This window comes from Musca autumnalis, unplaced genomic scaffold (assembly GCF_047663935.1).
Source record: "Musca autumnalis isolate F117 unplaced genomic scaffold, ASM4766393v1 scaffold_3, whole genome shotgun sequence".
NCBI lineage: Eukaryota > Metazoa > Arthropoda > Insecta > Diptera > Muscidae > Musca > Musca autumnalis.
In genome coordinates, this window is record NW_027411866.1 from 65,438,011 (window position 1) to 65,464,898 (window position 26,888).

General features: G+C 36.0%; 1 protein-coding gene across 4 annotated transcripts in view; it reads left to right on the top strand.

Moving 5' to 3' along the window:
- Positions 1 to 310: 310 nt before the first annotated feature.
- LOC141399986 (uncharacterized) overlaps positions 311 to 26,888 on the top strand; it is a 260,823-nt gene continuing 234,245 nt past the window's right edge. For 3 of the 4 annotated variants that reach the window (XM_073979372.1, XM_073979373.1, XM_073979374.1), the window contains exons 1-2: positions 311 to 621; positions 692 to 719. In XM_073979372.1, coding sequence (XP_073835473.1) covers positions 596 to 621; positions 692 to 719 — 54 coding nt within the window. In that variant the 5' untranslated portion in view covers positions 311 to 595. Of the gene's footprint in view, positions 622 to 691; positions 1,290 to 1,371; positions 7,066 to 26,888 lie in introns of those variants that run through there. The other variant, XR_012412047.1, reaches the window with a different exon arrangement.

A 26,888-nucleotide genomic window follows, 5' to 3' on the forward strand; every position in this document is an offset into this window, starting at 1 on the left:
TGTCTTTATTTTCTTTTTTTGATCTGGGTAATTTAAATACAGGTATAAACCCGTTTTGCTTTAGTAGCACCACACACAAAATGGCTCTACTTTCCTAGGATTTGAGGCTTTTATACTGCCACGGACGCACATTTTCCCTCTTTTCCTGGATTTTTTTATATTTTCCTAACATTTATTTCTTTTTTCTTTGGCTACATGTACTACTAAACCTATCTTCATGCAGAGTTGTATTTGCCTCCCGTCCCTCATGGAGTCGATGCCATTTGAAATGCAACCCTGAACTTGGCACCATTTTTCATTTGGAGGCCGTTTCCGGGTAGTCATTTCAAATTGGTGGTTGCTGCAGTGAGACGAATGGAAATAAAGGTTGGTGGGAACCTAATTATTTCCTTCACACAAAAAAATAATCGTGATAACCCACGCAACAAAACTTCAACATTCTAAAGCCTCGCGACTAGAATGTTGATGTGCGTGTCGCTTCATTCGTACACTGTTGTCTGAAACAGACCTTAAATCCATAACCAATTGAGTGGAAAATTCTATTCCTCGCGCAAACCACGAGGCGGCGTCCCCTCGAAAATTTTGAAAATTTTGAATGGAAATTGTAAATTCTTCGTTCAGGTAAGACAAATCTCATTAGTTAAGCATTTCTCTGTAAGTCGAATTCATGAACAATAATTTTTCTTTTCAGACGCCAAAAATTCATTAAATTTTACGGGGTAAGCCATGCGGCACAAAAAATATGTATTCCTACAAACATATGTGTGTGTATGTGTATACACCTTCCCACAACTGTATCAATCAACCCCCCCATCACCGTCCATCTCATGACGACCAGAGTGTGTTAAGCGCTCGGCACATACGGTGCACATGAAAAATGTGTAAGTGATGCCAAGTTTTTTGAAAAACAACAACATTGCTGACGCATTAAAGTTAAACATAATTTAACTTTTTTGGGACAACGTGTGTCCCAACGTGTCACTAAACGGACCGTATGTGCAGAGGGCTTTAACATTTGTATCGATGTGTGTTCGTACGATTTGACGTGTATTGGACTGACGCCATGCATACACATTTGCTTTGCCTAGTGGATTTACCAACACACACAATTTTGGTTTATTCATAACCGGTCTTCTGGCTTCATTCATTTGCTTTATCGCCAACGTCGCTGCCGCCTACCAATGCCGTTAGGCAAGAACATTAATGGAATATTCCTTTCTTATGTTGCATTAGCAGTGACGTATTTGTAATTGCGCGGAATTTGCTCAACCTTGGAGACAAGTATGCTGGTAAGAAATGTTAAACGTATACCGCATAAAAACTTTTATAATTTCTAAAAATTTTCTTTTGGTTTTGTTTCCTTTCTTTCAGGTAACTGGCTACGCATTTACAGTATTTCCCTCTTATATGCACCCCGGATATAAGCATTCCTCGATTAATAGCACTGAAATTTGTGCAAATGTTATTTTTAGTTCAAAATGCATTGACATTATTTCGATATATGCATCCCGCTTATATGCATTCCCCTCTTATAAGAGCTTGAAATTTGGTCATCATTCTTTCATTTTGGCTTAAAAAAAAATCGTTTTTATGCACCGGCTCAAAATAATTTGGATGATAGTAAAATTTTTCATAGGCGTTAAATATGGCAAGCATATACGTGAAAAGGGCAGTTAATTGGATAAAAACTCCTCAAGAAAGCTGTTCTTTCGGGCGATATGCTCTTAGAGAAAACTGAGCTAATTGCAATAAAATAAATAAGCCATTTTCTCCATCTGCTGTCGGAGAATAATGAATTATATAAAACCGATGGTGCAGAAAATAAGATTTCCTTAAAAAAAAAGAAGTTTTAAATTTAATAAGTATTATTCGTAAGGCTGTAATGCCAGCCATTAAATTTCTTCATTAAATAGAAAACATAGAGCAATTCTATTTTAGACAATGCACAGGCAAAAATCACGGACTTTTTGTCCCCTCCACCATAGGATGAAGGGTGTATTAACTTTGTTTTTTCTTTGTAAATCATTGAAATAATCACTTGCAACACTATAAAGTATTAATATTCTTTATCAGGGTAAAATTAGGATTCGATCTATGCACATTTATTAATCCGTCTGTGGTAATCACTCTAGCATCCACAAAAATAGAGATAGAATGCTGAAATTTCGGAAAGATGAGTCTTTTGTTTGCTGTTCGAATTTTGGTATAGCTCCCATATAACGGTATCATCCTATTTCATGTATTTTCGGGGTTTCAGCTACATTTTCAGACCGAATTAGCTATAATTTGGTATTTATGGTTCCTAGTGCTGATAAAACTTATCTATCCAAAATTGTGTAAGCCCATGTTTTGGTATAGCCCCAAATAAAGTTACCACCCGATTTCAGATACACTTCACCCCGGTTATTTACCTCTCTGCTGAACTGGCTTTCCCGTTTAATTACCTCATAATCTAATTCCCCAAAAGTTTTTCATATAAATGAGTTCAAACTGTTCCGGTTAATTACTTTTCTATAAATACCCAATTCGGACATTTACCTGTCAAATATTTTCCCAAAAAGAACATTTATTAATACTTTTCTCGGCTTATTACTCGCAATGGTATATTTTTGAGACAATCGATTTCGATGACTACGTGAATTATGATGAAGATGTCCAGGGTTATGTTATGGTGTTATGATGATAAATGAAGCAATAATGAGACCACAGCATCCATTTCCCAATATTAAAGAATGTAAAGCAAAACTTAGTGGAGCAAAAATTTTTTCAGCGCTAGATGCCAAAAGTAGTTTCTGGATGGTGCCATTAGATGACAAGTCCTCCAAGCTTTGTGCATTTAATACACCTTTTGGACGTTACTGTTTCCTAAGATTGTCTTTCGGTATTAATGCGGCCCACGAAATATTTCATGCCGAAATGGTAAGACTATTTGGTGACATTCCCGGGTTGGTAATATATATTGACGATTTTTTAATTTATTCATTAAATGTAGAAGAACATTTAAGTACTTTAGAGATGGTGTTAGAAAGAGCTAGGAAATTGGGACTAAGATTTATTGAATCAAAATGCAAATTTTTGGAACATTAAATAAAGTTTTTGGGTCATATTTTTGATAATTTAGGTGTCCGAGCCGATGACGAAAAGATTAGAGCAATAGTTAGTATGCCAAGGCCAGAAAATGTAAAAGATTTGCAGAGATTTTTGGATATGATTAATTACTTGGATTCCTTCATAGAAAATCGTTCGTTGAAGAACAAGCATCTTAGAGAACATTACGAAATGACGTCTTATGGCATTGGTCAGCTCATCATGAAAAAGAGTTGAACGATTTAAAAAAGTGATTACGAAAGCTCCAGTCCTTACTTATTTTAATCCCAATAAAGTTTTGGTGTTATCGGTGGGTGCTTCGAAATCTACATTAGGTGCTACAATTTTGCAGGAAAGAAGACCGATTGCATATGAATCGGCATCTTTAACTGATTGCCAGCAAAATTATGCACAAATTAAAAAAGAGTTGTTCGCTATTTTATTTGGTTGTACAAAGTTTCATCAATACATTTATGGAAATAACGTAATAGTGGAAACAGATCATAAGCCCTTAGTGACATTATTTGATAAACCACTATTTAAAATTCCACCAAGACTTCAACATTTTGTGTACAATGCTATAATCTCGTAGTTAGATATAAACCAGGAAGGGAATTGAAAATAGCGGATACACTATCAAGAGCTCCCCTAAGAGATGTGGCCATGGCAGAACTTGATGAGGAAATATCACTCCACTGCAATTTTATATATTCTTCTCTAGAGAGTTCATTCGCAGACATGAATGTGGTGAAGGAAGAAAGTAAAAAAGAAGAAACATTTTTAAAATTATTTAAATATGTTAAGGAAGAATGGCCTAATAGTAAAACAAATTTGGACCAAGATGTTATGCCTTACTTTAAGATAAGGGATGAACTAACAATTCTGAATGACATTTTATTAAAAGGCAATCAGGTTGTGATCCCAAAGAACATGCGAAGAAAATTATTTCAGGGGATTCATGAAGGACATATGGGGGTATCAAGGTGTCAAAATCTAGCGCACCAGACTGTGTGTTCTTTTACTATCTGAAGGATTTGAAAACGCAAAATAAACCAATTTAGAGACATTAAAAATATAATTTTTACATTGAAAGTTATTGCCAAAAAGCTCCTCCTTGAAATTCAATCATCACTTTTAAGTTTGTTAACCGGAACGCTATAAATCTGTTCGGTAAATCCAAACTATAACAAAAGAAGGCTTATAATAATGGGGGTTAGACTTGGTTTAATTTTTTGACTTATTTTTTTATACCCTCCACCATAGTATGGAGGGTATATTAAGTTTGTTTCTCCGTTTGTAACGCATTGAAATACGCATTTGCGACCCTATAAAGTATATATATTCTTGATCAGGGTAAAATTCTGAGTCGATCCATGGTTTAATAAGAAAGGTTAGCCAAAGCTTTATGTCAATTTAAATTTTTTCATTCGAGTATGCCTAAAACTTCAAAACAATATAAACAAACTGTGTATGTGTGTGTGGTGTTTGAATAATATGCCAAACAATTTTAAAAACAATCGAATTCAATGATTTTTAAAATTGTTTTTAGACCATTTGTATTGAAGAAATTGGTGAGATTTGCATTGAAACAATCAGTTTATCATATTAACAACTTGATTATGTGGAGAAAACTTAACTCTTCATTCATTTTTCGCGTTTTTTATAAAATGCTCAAAAAATGCATTGTAAACAAAACCACTTGTTGCTTTTATTTTGAAGTTTTAGGAATTCAAGAAAACAAGGGTTCTATAGATTTTTTTCATTTAAATCTACCTCTTTACTTATACCATGAGTCGATCTGTGCCCGTCCGTCCGTCCGTCCGTCTGTGGTAATCACTCTAGCATCCACAAAAATGGAGATAGGACGCTGAAATTTTGGGAAAGTGCGTCTTTTGTTTGCAGGCAGGTCAAGTTCGATGATGGGCTATATCGGTCCACGTTTTGGTATAGCCCCCATATAACGGTACACCCCGATTTACGGTATTTTGACGTTTTTAGCTACATTTTCAGACCGATTTAGCTATAATTTGACATTTGGGGTTCGTAACTGTCAATAAACTTATCTAAAAAAAGTTGTGGACATAGGTCCACGTTTTGGTATAGCGCACATATAACGGTACCCCTGATTTACGGTATTTTGACGGTTTTAGCTACATTTTCAGACCGATTTAGCTATAATTTGACATTTAGGGTTCTTAAATGTCAATAAACTTATATAACTAGTGGACATAGGTCCATGTTTTGGAATAGCCCCCATATAACGTTACCGCCCGATTTCAGGTATTTTAACGTTTTAAGTCACATTTCTAGACCGAATTAGCTATAATTTGATATTTACGGTTCTTAGTGAACAAAAAACTTATACTCGAAAAAATTATGAACATAGGTACATGTTTTGGTATAGCCCCATATAACGGTACCTCCCGATTTTCGGTATTTTGAGATTTTTACCAACAAGTTTTAACCGAATTAGCTGTAATTTGAACATTTGATGTTTGAAGTTCTTAGTGGTCACCACACCTCTCCACCTTTAGGGTTCTTAAATGTCAATAAACATATATATCAAAACTTGTGGACATAGGTCCACGTTTTGGTATAACCCCCATATAACTGTGCCCCTCGATTTACGGTATTTTGACGTTTTTAGCTAAATTTTCAGACCGATTTAGCTATAATTTGGCATTTAGGGTTCTTAAGTGTAAATAAACTTATATAACAAAAGTTGGGGACATAGGTCCACGTTTTGGTATATCCCCCACATAACGGTACCCCCGATTTACGGAATTTTGACGTTTTTAGCTACATTTTCAGATCGATTTAGCTATAAATTGACATTTAGGGTTCTTAAATGTCAATAAATTTATGCAACTAGTGGGCATAGGTCCATGTTTTGGAATAGCCCCCATATAACGTTACCGCCTGATTTCAGGTATTTTGACGTTTTAAGTCACATTTCTAGACCGAATTAGCTATAATTTGATATTTAGGGTTCTTAGTGACCAAAAAACTTATATTCGAAAAAAATTAGGAACATAGGTCCATGTTTTGGTATAGCCCCATATAACGGTATCTCCCGATTTTCGGTATTTTGAGAATTTTACCTACAAGTTGTAACCGAATTATCTGTATTTTGAACATTTGACATTTCAAATTCCTAGTGGTCACCACACCTCTCCACCAAAAATTGTCAAGAAAGGTCGATGTATTGATAAAGCCCCCATATAACGGCACCTCCCGAGTTTCAGTAATTTAATGATTTTAGCTACAATATTAAACCGAACTAGAAGTAATTTGACATTTGAAGTTCTTAGTGGTCACAGCACCTCTCCATCAAAAATTGTCACCATACATAGTTAGATATAGGCACCATAAAAAAGGGCCTCCCGAATGAAGCATTTTATGTATCGTATCTGACATTTTAACGTACCCACTTAAAGTTGGGGACAGGAATGAAAACTAATTATTCCATTTTAGTTCAGAATATTTTATGGTGGAGGGCATGAAAAGTTCGTCCCGGCCGAACTTAACGCTTTTTTACTTGTTCTAATTGTTCTCATTTTTTGTAAGGCTAAGATGAAATTTTTGTAACTACCCACATGAGGTAAATATGCGAGATTTTCGTAACTGACTTCCCCGCATAACTACCCCAATTTTTTAGAATTTTATGAAATTTAACCGGGCTGCAGTATATTTTCAAACTTTTAGCTGACCGAATTAGCTAAAATTAAGTATTTGTTGGGGTTCTAATTTGTAAAAAGACTTCTCTGCCTAAAATTGTGGACATTGGTGCTGTCGTAACAGCAGGAAAACTAATTATTCTATATTAGTACAGAATATTTTATGGTTCGGCCCAGCCGAACTTAACGCTTCTTTACTTGTTTAAGAATAAAAATAATTAAGTACCCTCTCTTTAAATATACGTAACTTCTATTGATATCCGAGCCTAATACTACAAAAAGAAGTGAGATGTTTTCCTAAGAATGAACTGGTTTTCTTTTTGGTTGATTAAAAACTAATAAATTGCAATCTCTCCCTTGTCTCGTATGGTATGTTGTGGAATAATGTTAAATTGCAATTTTAATGAGAATTTGTATATGGAGGATTTTTATATATGCACCGATAGTGCTTATAAGCGGGATTTGTATATAAGCACTAATTGTGCTTATAAACGGGATTTCGATATATGAATCCCCCGCTTATATGCACTGCTTTACTTGCATTTGCCACAGTGCTTATATCCGGGAAATGCTGTATATGACGAAAAGTAAAAAAATAATATTGATGAAGCCAAGGTTTAGACTATTATAAAACGCAAAATATTGCAGTATACGATATAATATGACTACAGTTTGACAAAACAACGTGTTTTTGTTCAAAGCTCAAAAATGTGGCTAAAAAGTAAATTTGCGCAGAAGTTATGACCGCGTAATGAATAAAAATAGGTAAAAACGCGTTGAAGCAAACGATTGCCGGTCAAACCATTTAAGTTACGGATATCTGCACAAAGTAAAAGTAGAAGAATACGAAATGAACATTACACTTTTATTGTATCATTTTTGGAAATCTCCACTACATCCACCTTTTATGGATGCTGACATTTTGAAGCCAGATTTTAGGTGTTTATTGTTTTTTTTTTACCTAAATGCGACGCGCATTCGGGTATTTCAAAGAACCAATAATAGTATGAAGTACTCGCGATTACGCATAATTTGATATGAATACAGACTATGTAGCCCCGACAGCATCCAAGTAATGTACTGCCAAAGGCCAGAATTTAGTGTGATATTTTTTCCAAAAATTCTATTCTTTTTAGGCACAGTATTTACAATATCCCATTGAGTGTGCTGGAACTCCAACATATTTAAGTTTTTTTTTTTTACGGCACGGATCAAATAAACCAAAATCCCTCCATTATAGCGGCGGAAACGGCTCCTGCAAAAACAGAAAAATGTGCGAAATATGTTTTTGAAAATATCGCGGATTTAACCGAGTTTTCTTTTCAATGAGACACATGACCCGCGTTTTTGCGAAAACAGCGGTTTAAAAACTTTAGTGGCATGAGAGCTATATTCGATTTATATCAAAAATAGTGTGTGATGCTACATCCACGGTTCTTGATAGAATTTATCGAAATAGGTTTAGATCGATGTAGGGGATGCGCATAAAAAGTGTATGAACTTTGTGCAAATTACACTGGGAACTGAAATTTTGGGGTAGAGATAATTCCTTTTGGGGATGAAAGCCCTTGGTGAGTATATTAAGAATCCCGAAGGACAGATCTGCCGTGAGTTGAACTTCCGAGTTATGGCGTTATGAAGTTTCCGCTGAAGACCCTGTAAGGCATCTGAAGTTAGCGTTATATTTTTGTTAACTGTTATTTTAGCTTTCTTATGATGCATCCAAAATTGTGTTATCTGCCGAACAAAAACAAAAAAATTTCTATCCGTTCAAAAGATACAGAGTTTTGACAAGGGGAAAATTATCTTGTACCACTGTGCACTGTTAATATTAACTCGCTACATAATGCTCCGTTCGGAGAAGTAGGTCTCATATCATTGAGTTAACATGAATCGGGGTGCATTGATTATGATATAAAAATTACATCCTTAAATGATAAGCTTTTATAAGCAATACTGTTGCTGAACAGATATGCAGAGGCTAAATTTTACTTCTTTCCGGTCGAGGCTATCTACTATTCGCTACTCAATTTTGAACACAAAATGCATGTCGAAAACATTGTTTGGTCCTATTGATTTTGTAAATATTTTGCAAGCACTACATGTGCTTTTCCGACAATGAATTATAATTTCACATTTACAGAGAGTGTCCGTGTATGGCTAGGGTTTTGCCACAGTTTTATGGCAAAAAGTATATGGTTTTTAGAATAAATGTTTTAGATCCCACATATGCTGGAACTACCAGTCTTCTGTAGGACTACTAAAAGTCTCACAGTTTTCTTTTCAAAAGTAATTCTTGACTCTATGAAAGGACGTCGTAAAGGCGCCGAAATTGCGTTTCGAAAGAGATATAAATTACAACACGAACGTTTTAATTTTCAAATAATAAAAGGCAGAAGCTATATTGAGTAAATAAATAAATATAAAAATTAACTAAAGAGAAAAGTATGGAGAACAGATTACCTGTGTTACGAGTGGCGATCGAAAACGAAGTGTCAATAATAATGCCGAAAGGTCGCGTAGGCGCAAACACAACACTCTTTAGAAAAACTCCTTGATGACAGATCCCTGTTGCAACAAAAAGGAGTATGCCGTTTTCTAACGAGTATGCAAATCGAACACAATGAACATAAGGCGAAAAGCGAGCATTACCAAACAATGCAAATTTAAACCAAATATTAATTTTTACTTAAACATTGGCGTCGACCTTGCAACATTATCAATGTTGAAACACAGACCGATAAATATGTACAATAATAAGTAATAATAGAGTATAGGTGGCGCAGTGTTTGTGAGCAAATTCAAATTTTACCGAAAGGTCGCGTAGGCGCAAACACAACACTCGTTAGAAAAACTCCTTGATGACAGATCCCTGTTGCAACAAAAAGGAGTAGGACGTTTTCTAACGAGTATGCAAATCGAACACAATGAATGTAAGGCGAAAAGCGAGCATTACCAAACAATGCAAATTTAAACCAAATATTAATTTTTACTTAAACATTGGCGCCGACCTTGCAACATTATCAATGTTGAAACACAGACCGATAAATATGTATAATAGAGTATAGGTGGTGCAGTGTTTGTGAGCAAATTCAAATTTTACTCAATTGTTCCGACACGTACGAATCGTCCGCAGTGACGGACGTACGCTCTTTTTTTACCATACGAACATGGTGTGAATTGCCCGAAACCGCCAAGGTCCTAGTGGAACCCACAATTATGGATTCCGACGTGGAAAGTACGAAATTCGCGTTCGAAGCCGATAACGAAGAACCCGCAGTTACGGTTTCAGATGTCAACTATTTTTTTATTAAAATCCGCAGTGACGGATTTCGATAGATCTCCATTTTCTAGTAGAACCCACAGTGACGAAAATATCGAGTGGGGACATCCACGGCGTGCATTCCGGAGTGATGAAACTTTTCCGGCACCTATTCTAACCCAGTAGAAAAGTATGATAAGTGACAATGAAATGCATGCTATTTCAATTTTAAATCCAAGCAGAGCGAGATCTCGAATAGACCAATCCGACTTGTCTAGACTGCGCCATATCGGCCAATGCCACCAAAGGGAATCGATTCGCCACGAATCTAGCTCAAGAGAAGAAGAGAAGAAACCAACTAGGCCACGACAACACAGTTGTAGAATACGTTCAACATCGAAACTCCAAGTCAATTTCGTTAACAATAATTACCAAAGTTCTGACGTTAAAAGTGCACTGAAAACTCTAGTCGAGGGAGTGCAACCGATTTTAAAGGAGCGATAACACGATAATAGATGCACAAGTACGTCGAAGAATTTACGCCACTCCGAATGAGTAGCGAACAAGAGAGGATCGTCTCAAACAATTTAATAAATCCACAGCTAATTTCGATTTTCCAGCCAAGGAAGCGGTCCAGTGACAAGCCATCCAAACACAGCATTTTGGGCAATCAAAGTTGCCGACAAAATTGACTGGCAACCATCTAACAAGATTTTTGGATACAAGTCTGCACCAACAAGAGATCCACAGGACGTGAATCGAACAAATTAGCATCTGCCAGACGAATACTTGGCATTTCAGATCTTAAATCAGCAAGGCAATACCAAAGCACTAGTTTCTAATAAAATCGAAGGATCAAGAGGGCTTCCAATTTTAATGGGACAAACTATTCGTGAATTTGCCGAAATTGCACAATTCACACTGGAAATAACCGCATTTGTTGAACATACGGGAAGTTTCAACCTATTCTGCAATCGCTCTGTTAGAAAAGAGGATTCGGAGGCGGGGTCTATTAAAGCCCTAGCTGGATAGGAAATGCCACCATGCGTTATGTTGAACATCGCTGTTCGGTATGAAAGACCTGACGAGCAACAGATGCCGAAGATGTGGATGGACGAGGAGGATCGACGGGTGGAGGGTTGGAAACTCGAGCAACAGATGCCGAAGATGTGGATGGACGAGAAGTTTCGAGAGGTGGAGGGTTAGAAGGAGTAAAGGTGTTCCTACTAACCGAGGAAACACTTGAGGTCGAACTATTTGGATACGAGTCGATACGATGTAACTAGGTGTGGTGACTTCGATTACATTTCGAACACCGACGATGACTACTGCAATTTTTTACTTCATGCCCCTTACGCAAACAATTCACACACAATCTACGACGTTTCACAGTGGAAAAACCTATCCGAGACAGACATATTTTTGAATCGAGTACATTCAAAAAGCAAGTGGAACTGCTGGGGACAAAGAATGCAATCATTTTTCTGCGAAACCTTTGGAGAACGAGAAGAATTCGTATTAGTCATGTACGAGTGAAACTTTTTCACGTTAGACTTTTTCACCGGATCATTTTCTCTCATATCGTGAAGACACGTGAGCGTCTGAATTCGCTCAGTTAAAAAACTGTCGAGATCTTTCCACAAAGAAATAGACGATTTGTCTTTCACGCTTTGCTCCCACAAAGTTTGCGTTAATTTTGGGAGCCTTTGAAGACAAATAAAAACTATGAACGGATCCCAATTTTCCGTACTAACGTCGTAAATGGACATTGCAGACAAACAACCATTAATACCACGCTGGATTTGTTTGAGACCCGAACACGTCTCATTTTCAAGTACCGGAAGCGAAAATAATACTTTGAACCGACTATGAATCAACAAACGCGGATTATCATACGTCGATTTCAAAGCATTCTAAGCTAGACTGAAGCTACGGTGAGTTAAAGGGAATTTAGAAACAATTTCACGAGCTTCCCCACGCGTTTTTTGTGTCAAATGACAAAGACGCTCAATATCCGACAATCTAGAATTTGTAATATGGACCGTGCTAAATAAGTCTCTAAAAGTAGGCCACGAGAGAAAATCACCTTCGAAAACGGGAATATCGCAAGGAGGCAAAGCTAAATTATGGACAATGTCTAAATTTGGCGGGTCAATAGCAAAATTCGAGCTATCCCTAGAATTCCCAATACCTGATATTGGGGACCTAGAAGCCTGAGTACCCACACTTCGAACAGTGTGGGTAGACGAATTCGTGTTATTTAAACCGGGATCGTTCTTCGAGGCTTCCCTTGGAGTGGCAGACAAACCCTGCTCATCCTTAGAAATATTGGAAGGATCCTGGTTTAACGAAACCACTGAACTGCTTTAAGAGCTCAAGGACGATTTTCGAGACCGCCGAAATTTATTTAAATGTTTATTAATAATAGCCTGACATGCTATAAAAAGTTCATAAACAATCGCGTATTTTCCATCGACAACACCAATGTCTTCCGCAGTTGTATCCTCAGCCGATTTCAGATACTGTAAACAGTTATCAAAGGAACTTTCCACCTTGGACCAATTTTTAACTAACTCGGTACTTTTTACTTCTAAGATAAAGAAATCTAAGTCTTCTTCCTTCGCGTCTTTAATTTTAACACAAAATATTTTAAAATTATCCGAAACTCGGGTAAAATCATTGAGTGGAGTGAAAGGCATCTTGCAAAGATTTTCTTTAAACAGCAAGAAAACTTCAAAAATTACGAAAAAACCAAGATTATCAAGCAGAAAATGCGAAAAAGAACGATAAAAGCGAAGAATTCCAACTCAAATAATCGAAAAAAGTTTAAATTCTTGCGAAAAGATCAAATTTCTTTCCAAATCCAACAAGAATTTCCAAGAATTTTCAACAAAAAATAGCAAAATTTACCAAAAATTAAGAAAAATCAACAAAAATCGCCGAAGTTATGCAATTAAAAACGAAAAACTAACTTTTTCCTTCAATAATTTCGAAAAATGTTCAAAAAAGTGTACAAAATAACGACAAAAGCAAAAAGATTTCGAAAAAGCTGTTAAAATATTCAATAAATAGGATTGAAATATTTTTTACGATACCAAAAATTATTAAAAACGGCAAAAAATTACTATTTTTATGTCTAATTACAATAAAATAATAATTTTTTCCAAACCGATTAATATTAACGTAAATGCGGACTGTAGGGTGCACGATAAACGAAAATGTCCAGTGGAGTCGACTTGTCTAATCCTGCCGCGGTCGTCGCAGACGCTCTCAAGGGATTAGAGCAGATTGACAGCACTGGTTTTGTGGTTCTCCCCATAGAGGTTGCTTTTTTCTCAGCCGCTGAGCTGGAAACTGCAGCCTCCACAGGGGTCGGGATCTGGTCAATTGGCAGGGAGATCCTTCCAAAGTGAAGGTATTTCTTTTCAAAACGCCTCACAAATCTGATCTTCAGGCCAATTTCCCTAAATTCCGACGGGGTCACCTCGGATGGGTCCTTGCCAATAAATCTACGACAGTAGTAGATGGCTCTCCGGTAGTTATACCTGTCCTTCTTCTGCCGAGATTTATTGGCTTTGGTAGAGGGAGACATGGGGGAGGCCGTCGACGTATCCTCCTCCACAGCATCCTCAACCAAGGCGTCTTGCCTGTTCAGGGTTGGTTTGTCGGAACCGACCGACAGTTTAGCCCCTGAAGGAGAGGGAGCCTCGACCGTTAGGTTAGAGCTCTCCAAAGCACGAGAGGGTAGCGGTGGATGATTGAGATGGGATAATTGTAATATACATCTCATCATCCTCCCAACTCTCCCAGTCCCATGGAGGGGGACTCTCCTGACTGAGTCGGAGACTCTCACTGTCCCCCAGGAGCTCGAGCAATTCCCTGCTCTGCTTATTGATGGCGTCGTTCACACTGTCCACTGTCGATTTGTTGACGTCCCCGCCCAGGGGTTGGGTGTTCGCACGAGGTGCGGCATTGTCCGGGTTCGAAGCAAGGGTCGGTAATGTTGATGGTTCGGGATTGTTGTTGTTTGGGGTTTTGTTAATAATTGAGTTTTCCATGAGATATTGACGGTAATGGGGGAGCTGAGTACAGCCATGGCATAGCCCTCCACTACCATGACTGGGGCACTAACTACTCGCTGAGGTGCCCAGGTATCAATCGAGGCTCCGTTCGAAAACAGTTGGTACCCTAACTGCAAACCTTTGGAACACCGATGAGCACGAGGTCGCATAACACCCCGGTGTTAGGGGATCTCACCATTATTTTGGTAGGAGATCGCTACCAAATATGTGTCACTCAGTCCAGAGATGCACTATGAGTTTCTAGTGCACCGTGTTGGTGTGTGACAGAGAGTGGATAACCTTTGGTCAATCACAACCTCCCAGTTCAACACTACAGGAAGTTAAATGAGAGTGTTGTGACGTCTAGCCCCCGCATCGCGCCAATTTTTTCAATGAAATCACTCGAGTGTGGACCGGGACTAAGTAATGTGTGTGGATATAACAACCAATAGACCGACGACGACGTAAGTATGTCACTAGCGTATGTATGTTTATATTATTGTGTATTATTGAACAGGAATAATTTTGTGTATTTTTTGGTGGTTTTTTTCTTTTGTTAGGCACAACACAACAGTAGTAACCCGATGGAAATAATTAAGTAATTAATTTTCAATAAATAAAAGATTAATTTTCGTTAATAAAATTATCAAAATTTAACACGATTGTTAATTTAATTTTATTAATAATTACACCACCATTCAATAATGAAAAATACATTGTTTTTGAATAAAATGTTTGCACTTTTTTCACAATATTTTTTGCAACCAAAATTATTTTTTATTGGTTTTCACTGTTCAATAATAACACCGTAAAAATCAGAAACGAGAAAAAGGAATACGCGACGCGTTGTTAAGCGGCCGTATGTATTGTTGTTGTAAATAAATCGAAAAGAATTTTTGGACGATGGATATTATTTTTTTGTTTATATATTTTTTGTTATTATTTTTTCCACAACGCGAGCTCACAATAACAAACACTGCACTCACCTGTTGGTTTGTTGATGTTTTGGGGATGATAATGATGTAAGTGAAGATGTTGATGAAGTTGATTAGGATGATTATGATGTTGATGGCTGCTGCGAGAATAAATAAACGAAAACCAATTAGAAAAACGAAAACTCCAAAAGCTCGTATCCGGCTCGAAGGACCAAAATGTAAAGGCACAGAAATTGCGTTTCGAAAAAGAGAAATAAAAACACGAACGTTTTAGTTTTCAAATAATAAAAAGCAGAAGCCTTATTGAGTGAATAAATAAATAACTAATTATAACTAAAGGGAAAAGTAGCAAGGCGAACAGATTACCTGTGTTACGGATGGCGATCGAAAACGAAGTGTCAATAATAATGCCGAAAGGTCGCGTAGGCGCAAACACAACACTCGTTAGAAAAACTCCTTGATGACAGATCCCTGTTGCAACAAAAAAGGAGTAGGCCGTTTTCTAACGAGTATGCAAATCGAACACAATGAACGTAAGGCGAAAAGCGAGCATTACCAAACAATGCAAATTTAAACCAAATATTAACTCTTACTTAAACAGACGTAATGGATTTGAATGATGGACCATGTGATTTTTTATCCGAAATTATAAGGATATTCAATAATTATAGCTACTTGTCTTCTTTATAAACCCACTGAACTTCTATGAATGAAGACACCTGCCATTTTTGAGAAGTGCCTCTAATAGCAAAAATTGAAAATCTTCTACGAGAAAAATTATTGGTTTTTGATCTATGAGAGATGCTGCCGTTATTCAAGCGGCACTAAATATTTAAATAATCTTGTCCAAACTCAAATTAAGTTCGGTCCACAAGGGTGGTTTTAAAAAATCGATGTCTAATTTTTTATGCGGCACCCACCTAAAGTGTTTAGTTTTGTTAGATTTTAAGATTGCCAAAGTTTGAGCGCAATCGGAATATGTTAATAAAAGTTGCCATTTTTGTATGGGACCAAAGATGAATTTTCACGAAATTGCCCTAAAGGCCACATGACAAGGCCAATGACGAACATCAAAAAATTTATGTCATCATTTTGAAACTTTAGGGATGCAAATCGCTTCTAAACATTTCATATTTTTTTAAAATTGAACTTATTTTTTGCGGTTGTTATAGAGAAAAGGGCTTACAAACATGACTACTTTAGGAGAAGAAAAATGTTTTAAAATGAGAAAAAATGGTTGTATTATAAGCGAGTTTCTGAGACAAAGGACTATTATTCACGCCTTAACTTAAGCTGAATGATTTAGTAAATCTCCTAAGCTTCGTTATCCTACTTAAAACAATTCCTCTTATTTTCAAGGGTTACCTTATATTTTTGTGTGCCACCGTGGTGCAATGGTATGCACATCCGCCTTGCACGCTGAAGATCGTGGCCCGGCCAAGCAACATCAAACAATTTTCAACGGTGACAAAATACCCCTCAGTAATTTTGGCGACATTTCCTGAGTATTTCAGCCATGTAAAACTTCTCTACAAGTGGTGTCTTAAGATACGCCGTTCGGACTCGGCGATAAACAGTAGGTCCCATATCATTGAGCTAATATGCATCGTGGTGCACTCATTGATATGAGAGAAGTCTCCCTTGTCCCATGTTTGTGGAACAATTATTATTATATATTACCTAATATTTTAGTTATAATTTTGGTCAAAATGAAAATATTTAATATATAGTGTTGCGCATATCAAAAGCAACAAATTACGCATTTATTAAATTATTGGATTCGTTACAATTTTTTAAAATGTAATATTTTGTGTCCAGTTGTTCTTTGTGACGTACAGAGAGCTTTCAACAAGTTGTTTCTGTACTTTGTAGTTGGATGGGATAGCAACAATAATATTTACTGATCCTTGAGAAGGGGAGTGCAAAACAAAAGCAACAACGGAATATCCTTTAAAATTGTAGTGTTATCGGTTTAATTAGCTGTACATTTGACTTAAATTTGTTTTTTATTTTTTGCATTTTAGTGTCATTTTTTGAAGAATTTGGATTTGATATCCTAACAGGGTTGCAATCACTCACCACTTTTCCCGTGGCCTGGGGAAAATATCATTATCAAAAATTTTCCCTTATATACAAATTTAAATTGAAAAATATTCATTGGGAATCTACAAAGTACAGAAACAAGTTGGTGAAAGCTCTCTGTACGTAACAAATAACAACTGGACACAGAAAATTACATTTTAAAAAATTGTAACGGATCTAAAAATTAAATTATTGCGTAATGCTGGATTTGGATTTATGTTTTTTATGTTATTAGTGATTTGTTTTATCATGGTAACTTGGAGCCGCACTGAAGACTCGTGGAAGAAAAATAAAAGGTTTTGGGGTATACACTTTAATAAATATGTTTCTTGTTTGGGACATCCCACTGAGCACCAAAAAGACGTTTCTACAGCTAATTCTGCAGAAAAATGTGATTAAATCTTATAAAGTACCGAAAAATGGACGGTAACCCGATATGGAGGCTGTGGTCAAAAGTGGACCTATATCTCATTTCTTTATAAGTTGGTTTTCTGAACTCGGAGTTAACATCTGCCGAAATAAATGGAGATATAAATCATATGGGAGTATACCAAATTATGGACCAATATTCAAATTTCCTGTACATTCTTGTGGCTCCTATACCACCCCAGTGAAATTGAAATAGTTTGTGTTCTAAAAATATATAGAATAGCTTAGTGCTTGGTAATCTCGGCAATGTGGAGCCGCTGTGTATTTTATCGAAATGATTACCACCAAATAGAGTTGTACAATCTAGTTCATTTGAAAGATCTAGTTCAATAGCTCAGCTCTTTAAACTGAACTAAGTCAGTAATCTAGTTCATAGTTCACTGTCCAGTTCAATCATTCCGATAATAATCGTTCACCGGCTCTTAATCGGTCGTTTGATGAAAGCGCATAAATACACAAAACACAAACAAACAAAAAATATTACATTTACACAGTTTTATTGCATTCTTAAGCTGGGTACACATTGTCAGTTTTGAATGACAGCTTTGTTGTTGCTTGCTAGTGTGGCCGTTCATTTTTGTCATTCATCATGCAACATATTTTGTGGTTGCTGGACGGTTGGACATTTATCGATAATTGCAAAAAATCGTCATGCAAAACTGACAATGTGCACTGTACTTTAAAGAAAGATTAATTAATTTTAGAAAAAACATCCTTCATTTAGGTGGCTGGCAAAAAAATCTTATGTTGTGTGTGTAGAAATTGTCATTGCGAAAAGGTTTGTGCGTGTGTGTTTCTTTTTATGTTTTCCCTTTTTTCTATCCAAAAAGACAGATTCATTAGGTAATGGATATGACATATTGTAATATGTTATGTATCTATGTTTTTGTAGAAATCTTCATTTTCGGGCAGCTATTCCATGTACCTTGATCCTAAAAATAAATAAACAAACTGATCACATTGCGAAGGCATCCCTTAATATAGACGACGCCGTCACTTTATGGATTTGTGAACATGTTGAACTAGATTGTGAATCGTTCGTTGATCCTACAGTCACCGACTGATTATTGTTCAGTGAACTATTGAACTATAATGAACTATATCGACTGATCTAGTTCATATGCACTTTGCAATGAATAGTTCAATTGAACTAGTTCGTTCATGAACTATACAACTCTACCACCAAACTGTTACTAAAGACCCCCTGCAGACAGTGAAATTAATTTCATGAAATTATGCGCTCTTAGGTCGAGTTCCATATTAAAGTCACTTTATTATATTACATATAGTGGGTAATTCGATCTAAAAACCCCTGCAAAATGTGAAAATTTTCAGTGCCAGTTTCACAGTCTGGCATTAGTCCAACATCCCGTCATCCAAGGGTGCTATAGCCTAGAGTGGATGGCTTCTCGTTTGAAACTAGGAACGCGAGTTCAATCCCTTCAGCAATACTAATACTTTGATAAATATGGTCTGTTCCTTTACTTCTGAAAATGGTAATACCGGCAAAAGTAGTAAGAGTTGCAAATTGCTCCCATATGAATTGTATTGTGTCTGAAGTAAAGGAACGCTTTTCTAGTAAAAAGTGGTAAAATTTGAAGATTCTTGAACGTAAAGGAACAGAGCTATAATAAACGAGTAATGTTTATCCAATAATCCTTATGTATATTTATCATTGTAACACCCACCTTTGAATTTTTGCAAATTGGTATTAGCTACAAAGTATTATTTGATATCAGCAATAGGTGCGAGATTTATCACTCCATCACTGTATTACATTATAATTCCTATAAAATGATTATGAAGATTTGCCCATAGTAACAAGTGAGTAGCTATACTGACATTAGATACACTTCCTTTTTAGATCGACCATTAAATAAATTACAGTGAGTGTCAAAATATTCGATTTTCAATTTTACCAATAATAACCCTTCAGTATTTTAGAAGTCCATACCCAATAACCAAAATACCTAAAAAATTTTAGTACTGTGGCAATTAACCCCTTTTTTGGTAAAAAAAATTATTCCTCTCACACGAATTGTCAAATTTTATAGATTGATTTACTCGCTTTAGCGCAAAAGTAGATCGCTGATTTTTAAATGAGGAGTTTTTACAAAAAGTAGTTACGAACGAACAAAAATTAGTTACAAAAACTGGGGAAAAAATTTATATAACATATATATGAATAATAAAGAAAAGTTTGTTTCTATGCGTCAAAAATATTCGTTTTTTGCAACTTTTGTTAAATATTTTGCCAAAAAACAGGTCATTATCGAACTTTTTCTGCAATATTAGTATACATTTAAATAATTGCGAACAGAATCTTTGTTCCTGTGTGTAAAAATTTTATATTTTATAGCAATTTATTAAAATTTAACGCTAAGGAAAAACCCTATCCTAGAGAACAATGCCAAACCCTCTCCACTAATAAATTAGTTGGTTTAAATAATAAAACAACAACAATGGGATTAAACCAGACTACGTTGAAAAATCAAAATTCTAACAGCTATCCCCAAAAAAACCACCAATGTTCTATTTTTATTACTCACAACACTTATGCCTGATATGTGGGTAATGCACTTTATAGATAGCGTTTCTAGGTACAGCGTGCATTTCTAATGTGCGTCGAATTATTTTCATGTTCTATTTATAGTCTAGTGGTAAATATTTGTAGTGAATAAAATGAGTCTCCGTTAAGCAATGCAACAGACAACATCTCGCGGCGTTTCGTGTTTCGTTTCTCTAGGGTGTTTTGGCGCACTTTGTGATGAGACTAGGAGTCGTCTCATCATTTGGTGCCCCCACGTAATAGACTTGCGGTTTCAAAAAAGGAAATTTGTGTGGTTTATTGGTGTTAAGTGTAGTGACGTAAAAATTTAGTAAAAATTTACTGCGTTGGATTCATCCGCTATTTTAGAGACGTAATAGGTGCGTAGGTTAAAAAGAAAGCTCGTTAGGTTATCCGTCATCGGAGTTAAAAGGCGCACAGTCGAAGCAAAGTGACAAAAATATAGCACGCAAAAATGAATTTTTAACAATTCATCCAACGTCAAAGGATGTTGGGCGAGTATATAGTGTCTATTTATTTACAAATGAGCAAAATTGCTCAAAATAATAGTGTAGCCAAGGGGACTAGAGAAAATTGATCAGAAATCGAAAATTCCTTCATGGAAGCAAGAAGGAATTTTTTAGATAATCAGGAGGAACTCCATCGTATGGGAAAAATTCCATACCATCACAGTTTATTCGCATTAGGACTGTGTACGAAATTGAAAAAGCATTTGACGGGATGGGCAGATATCTACCCATTGAATGTCCTCTTTTAATTTGCAGAGCTGAGGTGAGCAGCTTAAGTTCACCGGAGAACTATGAAAATATGTGTTCTCCAACTCTTACAGATGAAGTCAGTCACCAGCTAGGATTGACTTTGGAAGAGTTACAGGAAGAGATAAACTAAAATAAAAGCTATCTTGTCAGAAAATACCCATTTTTAGGTACTTGTTTTGACTTAATATAGAATCAGAAGATATTGACTTTGCCACCTAAGAGGGTAAACATTAAAAACGATTATAAAGAAATCAATGGGAAATGGGTTATCTATAAATCAGGTACATAGTAAGTCGATTTGGAAAATTGAACGTAAGATTATTCCTGAGTATAATATAGTCAAGAATGAAGTGAGGTTTCCAGGTAAATGTTTTAGAAACTATGGAAACTAAAAATGAAATCGCTCGCATCGATGTGTCGCGGAAGTTTGAAATTAAATTAAATCAACTATTGGCTGAAAACGATACATTAAAAAATAAATTGAGTGGAAAAATCAAGGAGTGCCGACTTACTGAAGAAAAGGCTCGGTTGTACGAGTCGCGAGCTGGAGACCTTAACGCTAAATACAATGCTGCAAATGCTGATCATAGAAAAGCCGTTGACGACTTGAATAATTTGCAAAAGAGATTGGTGTTTCTACGCAATCAATTGTATGATGCTAATAATCAGTTTGAAGATGAAGCACTGATCCGTGCTGACTTGCAAAACGAAATTAAGAGTCTGCGTGAAGAACTTGCATTTAAGGAAGAAAGTAATTTGCAAGAAATTCATGAAATGCGGCTTCGTCTCTCTGAACAGTATCAGTCGAAATTGCAGCAGTCGTTACCAGATTTGCGTCAACAACACGAAGGAAATTGCGTTCTAGTCGTGATGAAATTGAAATCAGATATAAGCAAGTGAATGAGAGTCTTCAACCCGCATTCAATCGTTAGTCCTGTGCTGCTTCAAGTGAAATCGAACAATTATGCGCCACTCGTACGCATGTTGATGGCTTGAAATGTCGTGCATCGAGGTGATGCTAGCAGTGTTTCAGGTTTTCCTCTACGAAGAAAATGGATATACCACGTATTTCATCGAGGGAAAGGAAGTCCTCATCCAAACTGGTTGCTGAAGGTGTTGGGTGCCATCACCTATAATTAAGTCATTATAATTCTTTATATTTTTTATTATTAACTTAGAAACTATGTAATGCCTTCAGTAGTTTGAAAATGAAAGTATTTGAAAATGTAAAATATAATATTATGTTAATGATTATGATAATAGTCCTATTTTATAAAAGATATACATAAATACATAATTTATTGTTAAAAGATTAGAATACTTTAAGACCAGAAGAGTGCTTAGTTTTGCATCTAAACTATTTTATGTAAATGGAGTCAGATAAATAGCAATCAAAAAATGTTCAATGACGGACCTGCCCTACCTGTTAAAAGATTAGGATCTTTTAAGGCGGGGAGTATGGAGAATTTTGTAGAGAACTCTTTTTCTGTGTAAATGGAGTCAGGTCAATTTCTTTTTAATTAATCTATTTTTAAACATAGCAACTTTCGGTCATAAAATAATGTAACAAATGCGGTGCCCAAAATAGTAAAGATAAGAAAGGGTCAAAGTTTAAAGATAAAAAGACTGACGGCCATAAATTATGTATTTTTATTACACACAACACTTATGCGTGCTGTGTGGGTAATGCACTTTAGAGATAGCGTTTGTAGGTACAGTGTTCATTTCTTATGGGCATTGCATTATTTTTATATACTATTTAAGGTCTAGTGGTAAATATTTGTAGTGAATAAAATGAGGCTCCGTTAAGCAGCGCAACAGGCAACATCTCGCGGCGTGCTTGTTTTTAGTTTTTTTTTTTTTTGAGTTGGTGCACATTGTGATGCGACGAGGAGTCCGTCGCAGCATATTCTTTATGAGAAAAGCTACAACATTGCCTCTGAGATAATATCAAATTTGATCTCTTTTTACATCAAAGCCTTAAACTTTTGGAGGCCTGTAACCGCGAAAGTGTATGAGATAGAGAAAAACGGCGAGATACGTGTATTCTCTTTTTTGGTCTTCTATCACACTGCGATGTCAGAATTTGAAATGTCAAGCATGGAAAATTGCAAAGAAAATTGTATAATTAATTCTAAAGTAGTTGCAGAACACAATGCAAACATTTTTGTTTTAATAACGCACTGATGAAGAAGTATTTGGAGTTCTGGTTATTTTGCTACTGTATGGCCATCAACATATTTTTGTTTTGGTGCGTATGTCGATAAACATTTTTGCCGATAACAAGAAGAAGAACGTTGGTGTTGTTGATTCACTGGCTTGTTCCATACTATTTGCGAAGCTGTTCTCCGTTGAGTGTGTATACGCACTCATATTATTGTTGCTACTTCAGTTGCCCTGTTGTTGCTGCTCCTCATATTTTATTGCTGATTCTGTTGCTCTGTTGTTACTGTTGCTGCCCCTGTACTTATTTTTTGGTGCTCATATTGGTAGTTGTTTCCCAGAGCTGTATATGCTGAATCTTTAATTATGCCACTGACAAAGAAGATTTATAAGTGCCCGGTTTGTAACAGAAATGTAACCGTTAAAAGTATCGGATGTTGTGTTTGTGATGACTTTTATCAAACTTCCTGCTTGAAGATAACATAGTAGCAACATACCTTCCTCTATAATAAAAACTTCCTGTACATATATAGTAAATGTTTTAATTCTAGATCGAAAAGTGCAGGCGGTGGATCACTATCTGGAAATGATAGTATGAGTAACAGTCACATTGCCCCTGATTTAACCAGGGAGATTGCAGCAGCAAGAAATGAACAAAATTGAGCTACAAGTGCAAGTAAAAGCTTTTGAGGCAAAAAAGTGTAAAGTAATAGAGACGGTTAGATGTGAATTTAATGATCGGATTCAAAATCTGGAACTTGAAGTGAAGAATTACGATGTGGTAAGGCACCTTGAAGAGAATCCAGATGTAATCCAATATTGTTGTCAGATGTCATGGAGGGGAATGGTTACAGCAGAACATATCTGAACGACCATTTAAATGCGGGTAGCTCAAAACTTGTATTCTTGTGTAAAAAGCTTAAGCAGGAAGGCAAAATTAAAAGCTTTAAGCTTACCAATGGTTATAAACCCTCTGTGGAAGCAGTAATGGCTGATGGGTCGTTGATAACATGTGGTAAGACTTGGCGTGGATCCTTACCATTATATTTTTTATTGCTTGTTGTTGTAAACTCATACATAATGACATGCAGGGATACAATTGTTATAGAAATGATCGGGCAAATGGTAGAGTACACATACTTGTCAGTTTCAAAAAATCGAAAAAAAATTATTGTCTAATTTTGAAGTAAAGATATTGTAGAGTATGTCGGAAAAAATTTCAAGTCGATCGGAGCAAAATTGCCTGAGATATGAGCATTGGAAGGGAAAAATTTATTGTGATTTGTATGTAGTCATGGTATAAGAAGAAAGGTAGTTTCATGCTAATAGCTGATTTAAATTTTTTTCTCATTTTGAATATGAAGTTCGTTTATTGCCAAATCGATTCTGATAGAATGCTTATGTATATGTGTATACATGTATTCACATATACACATATACATACATGTCACTGAAATTTCATTTTAATTTCTTTCAAAAAATTAAACGGAGACTTGTTATTAATTCCTTTTTCCAATCATCTAATAAAATATATCATAATGGCTGACATTGATGTTGTGCTCTGTTCCCGCTGTTGGTGGCGGTGTGGATATTAATAAAGCTTTAAAAAAAGTATGGAAGAAATCCTTCATTGCTGATTGACATGGTAAATATGAATCTTGCAATGATTCGGGCAAACGTTAAACATCTTTGAGTATCTTAGAAGTGTCATTTGGCGAACAGAACCACAAGGACTTTGTTACTGAAATCTGTTATGAACATCAAATCCTTGATACGTTTCAATCAATTCAATTCGGAGAATGGAGAAAGAGGACCGAGGTCCGTAAGTTTTGCATCTGTTCCGTTATTATAACAAGGACTTCAGTGAGAGATTCAAGCTTCGAATGTCAGAATGAAGAGTCTCAGGCAAAGGAACTGAATCCTCAATAGATTAAAAAAGTGAAATAACATATATATTTTGTGTATTGCGAAGATTTTATTAACGAAAATAAATAAAAAACAGCAAACATCGGATCGTTTTAGGTTGTTACTCCTTACTATTGGGAAACCGATAGTCATACCAACATCAAAGATATTGCTCTGCATACAAACATCAATGCTTTTAGCTCCTACTGCCGATATGGTTATTGTATGGCATCTTTCTCGCTCCAAATTAAATATTCAATTTATATGTGATCCATCCTGCTTTGTAGGAAAATGGTTAGGCCAAGGGAATTTTCCGCAGTCCGTGTTTTGCGTCTGTTGAAATTGATGTTATTGTGGTTGATCCCTGCTCCACAGCATGAATCTTCTGCTATTAGTTGGAATATTCGAATTTTTTATTATATTTTTTCACAAACACAAATTAACAAATTTATTTTGTTTTTGTTATTAAATGTCATGTATTGTTGTTGTTCCGTATTTGACACGGTCCTGTACAGACATACAGAGTTGCATTTACCTAAATTTGACAGATGGGACTACCTTTTATTATTCTACCATGGTATGTAACGCGGAAACTTTAAACGCGTGTTTCTCGAAATGGCATTTTTGAATCGACCAATCTTCATTTGGTTTGGTGAGCTTATTATATACATACAAAGATGCAGATAAGGGCAATGTTACTGTCGCAATGGACAAGACTAAATACAAAAACAGAATGATGGACATAGTGGGAGATATGATGATCTACAAAAGGATGAATAAGGACCCAACATCATCATTACAAAAGAAATATAATGATTTAGTTGAAGAGCTTTACAAAAATGGACACATTACAATATTTGAGAAAAATAGATTGAAAACAGACGTGGCGAATGCACCAAGAATATATGGTCTCCCAAAAATACATAAAGATGGATATCCTTTAATACCCATATGCTCATGTATCCAATCACCACCTAGTGAGATGTCGAAATACATCGTTAATATAATAAATAAGTTAACTGAAAGTTCAAAATACAATATCAAAAACGCTGTGCAATTTAGAGATAAGGTGAAGAACTTGACGATAAATAAGGACGAAAAATTCATATCATTTGACGTAATTTCACTTTTTCCAAGTGTTCCTGTTGACTTGGCACTAAACATCATAGAAAATAGATGGGATGAACTAAAGGAACACACAAGTATGACGAAAAGCTCTTTTATGCGCATCTTAAGTTTTTGTATTAAGAACAACAGATATTTCAAGTTTGAGAATAAAATATATAAACAAAAACGAGGTCTACCAATGGGTTCCCCAGCTTCGCCAGTAGTTGCAGATATTGTGATGGAGAACTTAACCTCGAAACCATCTTTTTCACCTAAGTATGTGGACGATCTGTTTGCGATTATTGAAGAAAGTGCAATAGATGATACTTTAAAAGCCCTAAATAGTTATTGTTTAGGTGAGGGAGGGGAAATCCATAGGCTTCGATAACTCAGTAAAGGAATGATGAGCAGTGGGGGTGAAAAGAATAAAATAAAACAACAAATGCAGTATCAGTTTAAATATAATAAATGATTGCCGTTTATTGGTGTATTTCTTTTCAAACAAGAAAGATTACCTTGTAATCTGGGGCGGCGATAGACGCCTGTTAGTAACAACGAAGATTACCAATTGTAATCTGTGGTGGCGACGGAGGCCGGTTAGTATAACGCGTAGACGTTATATTAAAGCGCGACAAGTTAACTCTTCCAAGGCTAATCGACAAGTGAACCCAGAGGATTGCAGCGATCGCAGAGGATCTGAGTCGATTTATACTACTACATTTACATATTCCAATGAGAGAAAACTCAACAACCACCGCTCGTTAGCATCAACACTCTACGGTCTCCGCAGAGGGAACTTGCTGAGGTGATGCACGATGATATCAATCAGCATCCGTGATCGACTGAGCTCCGG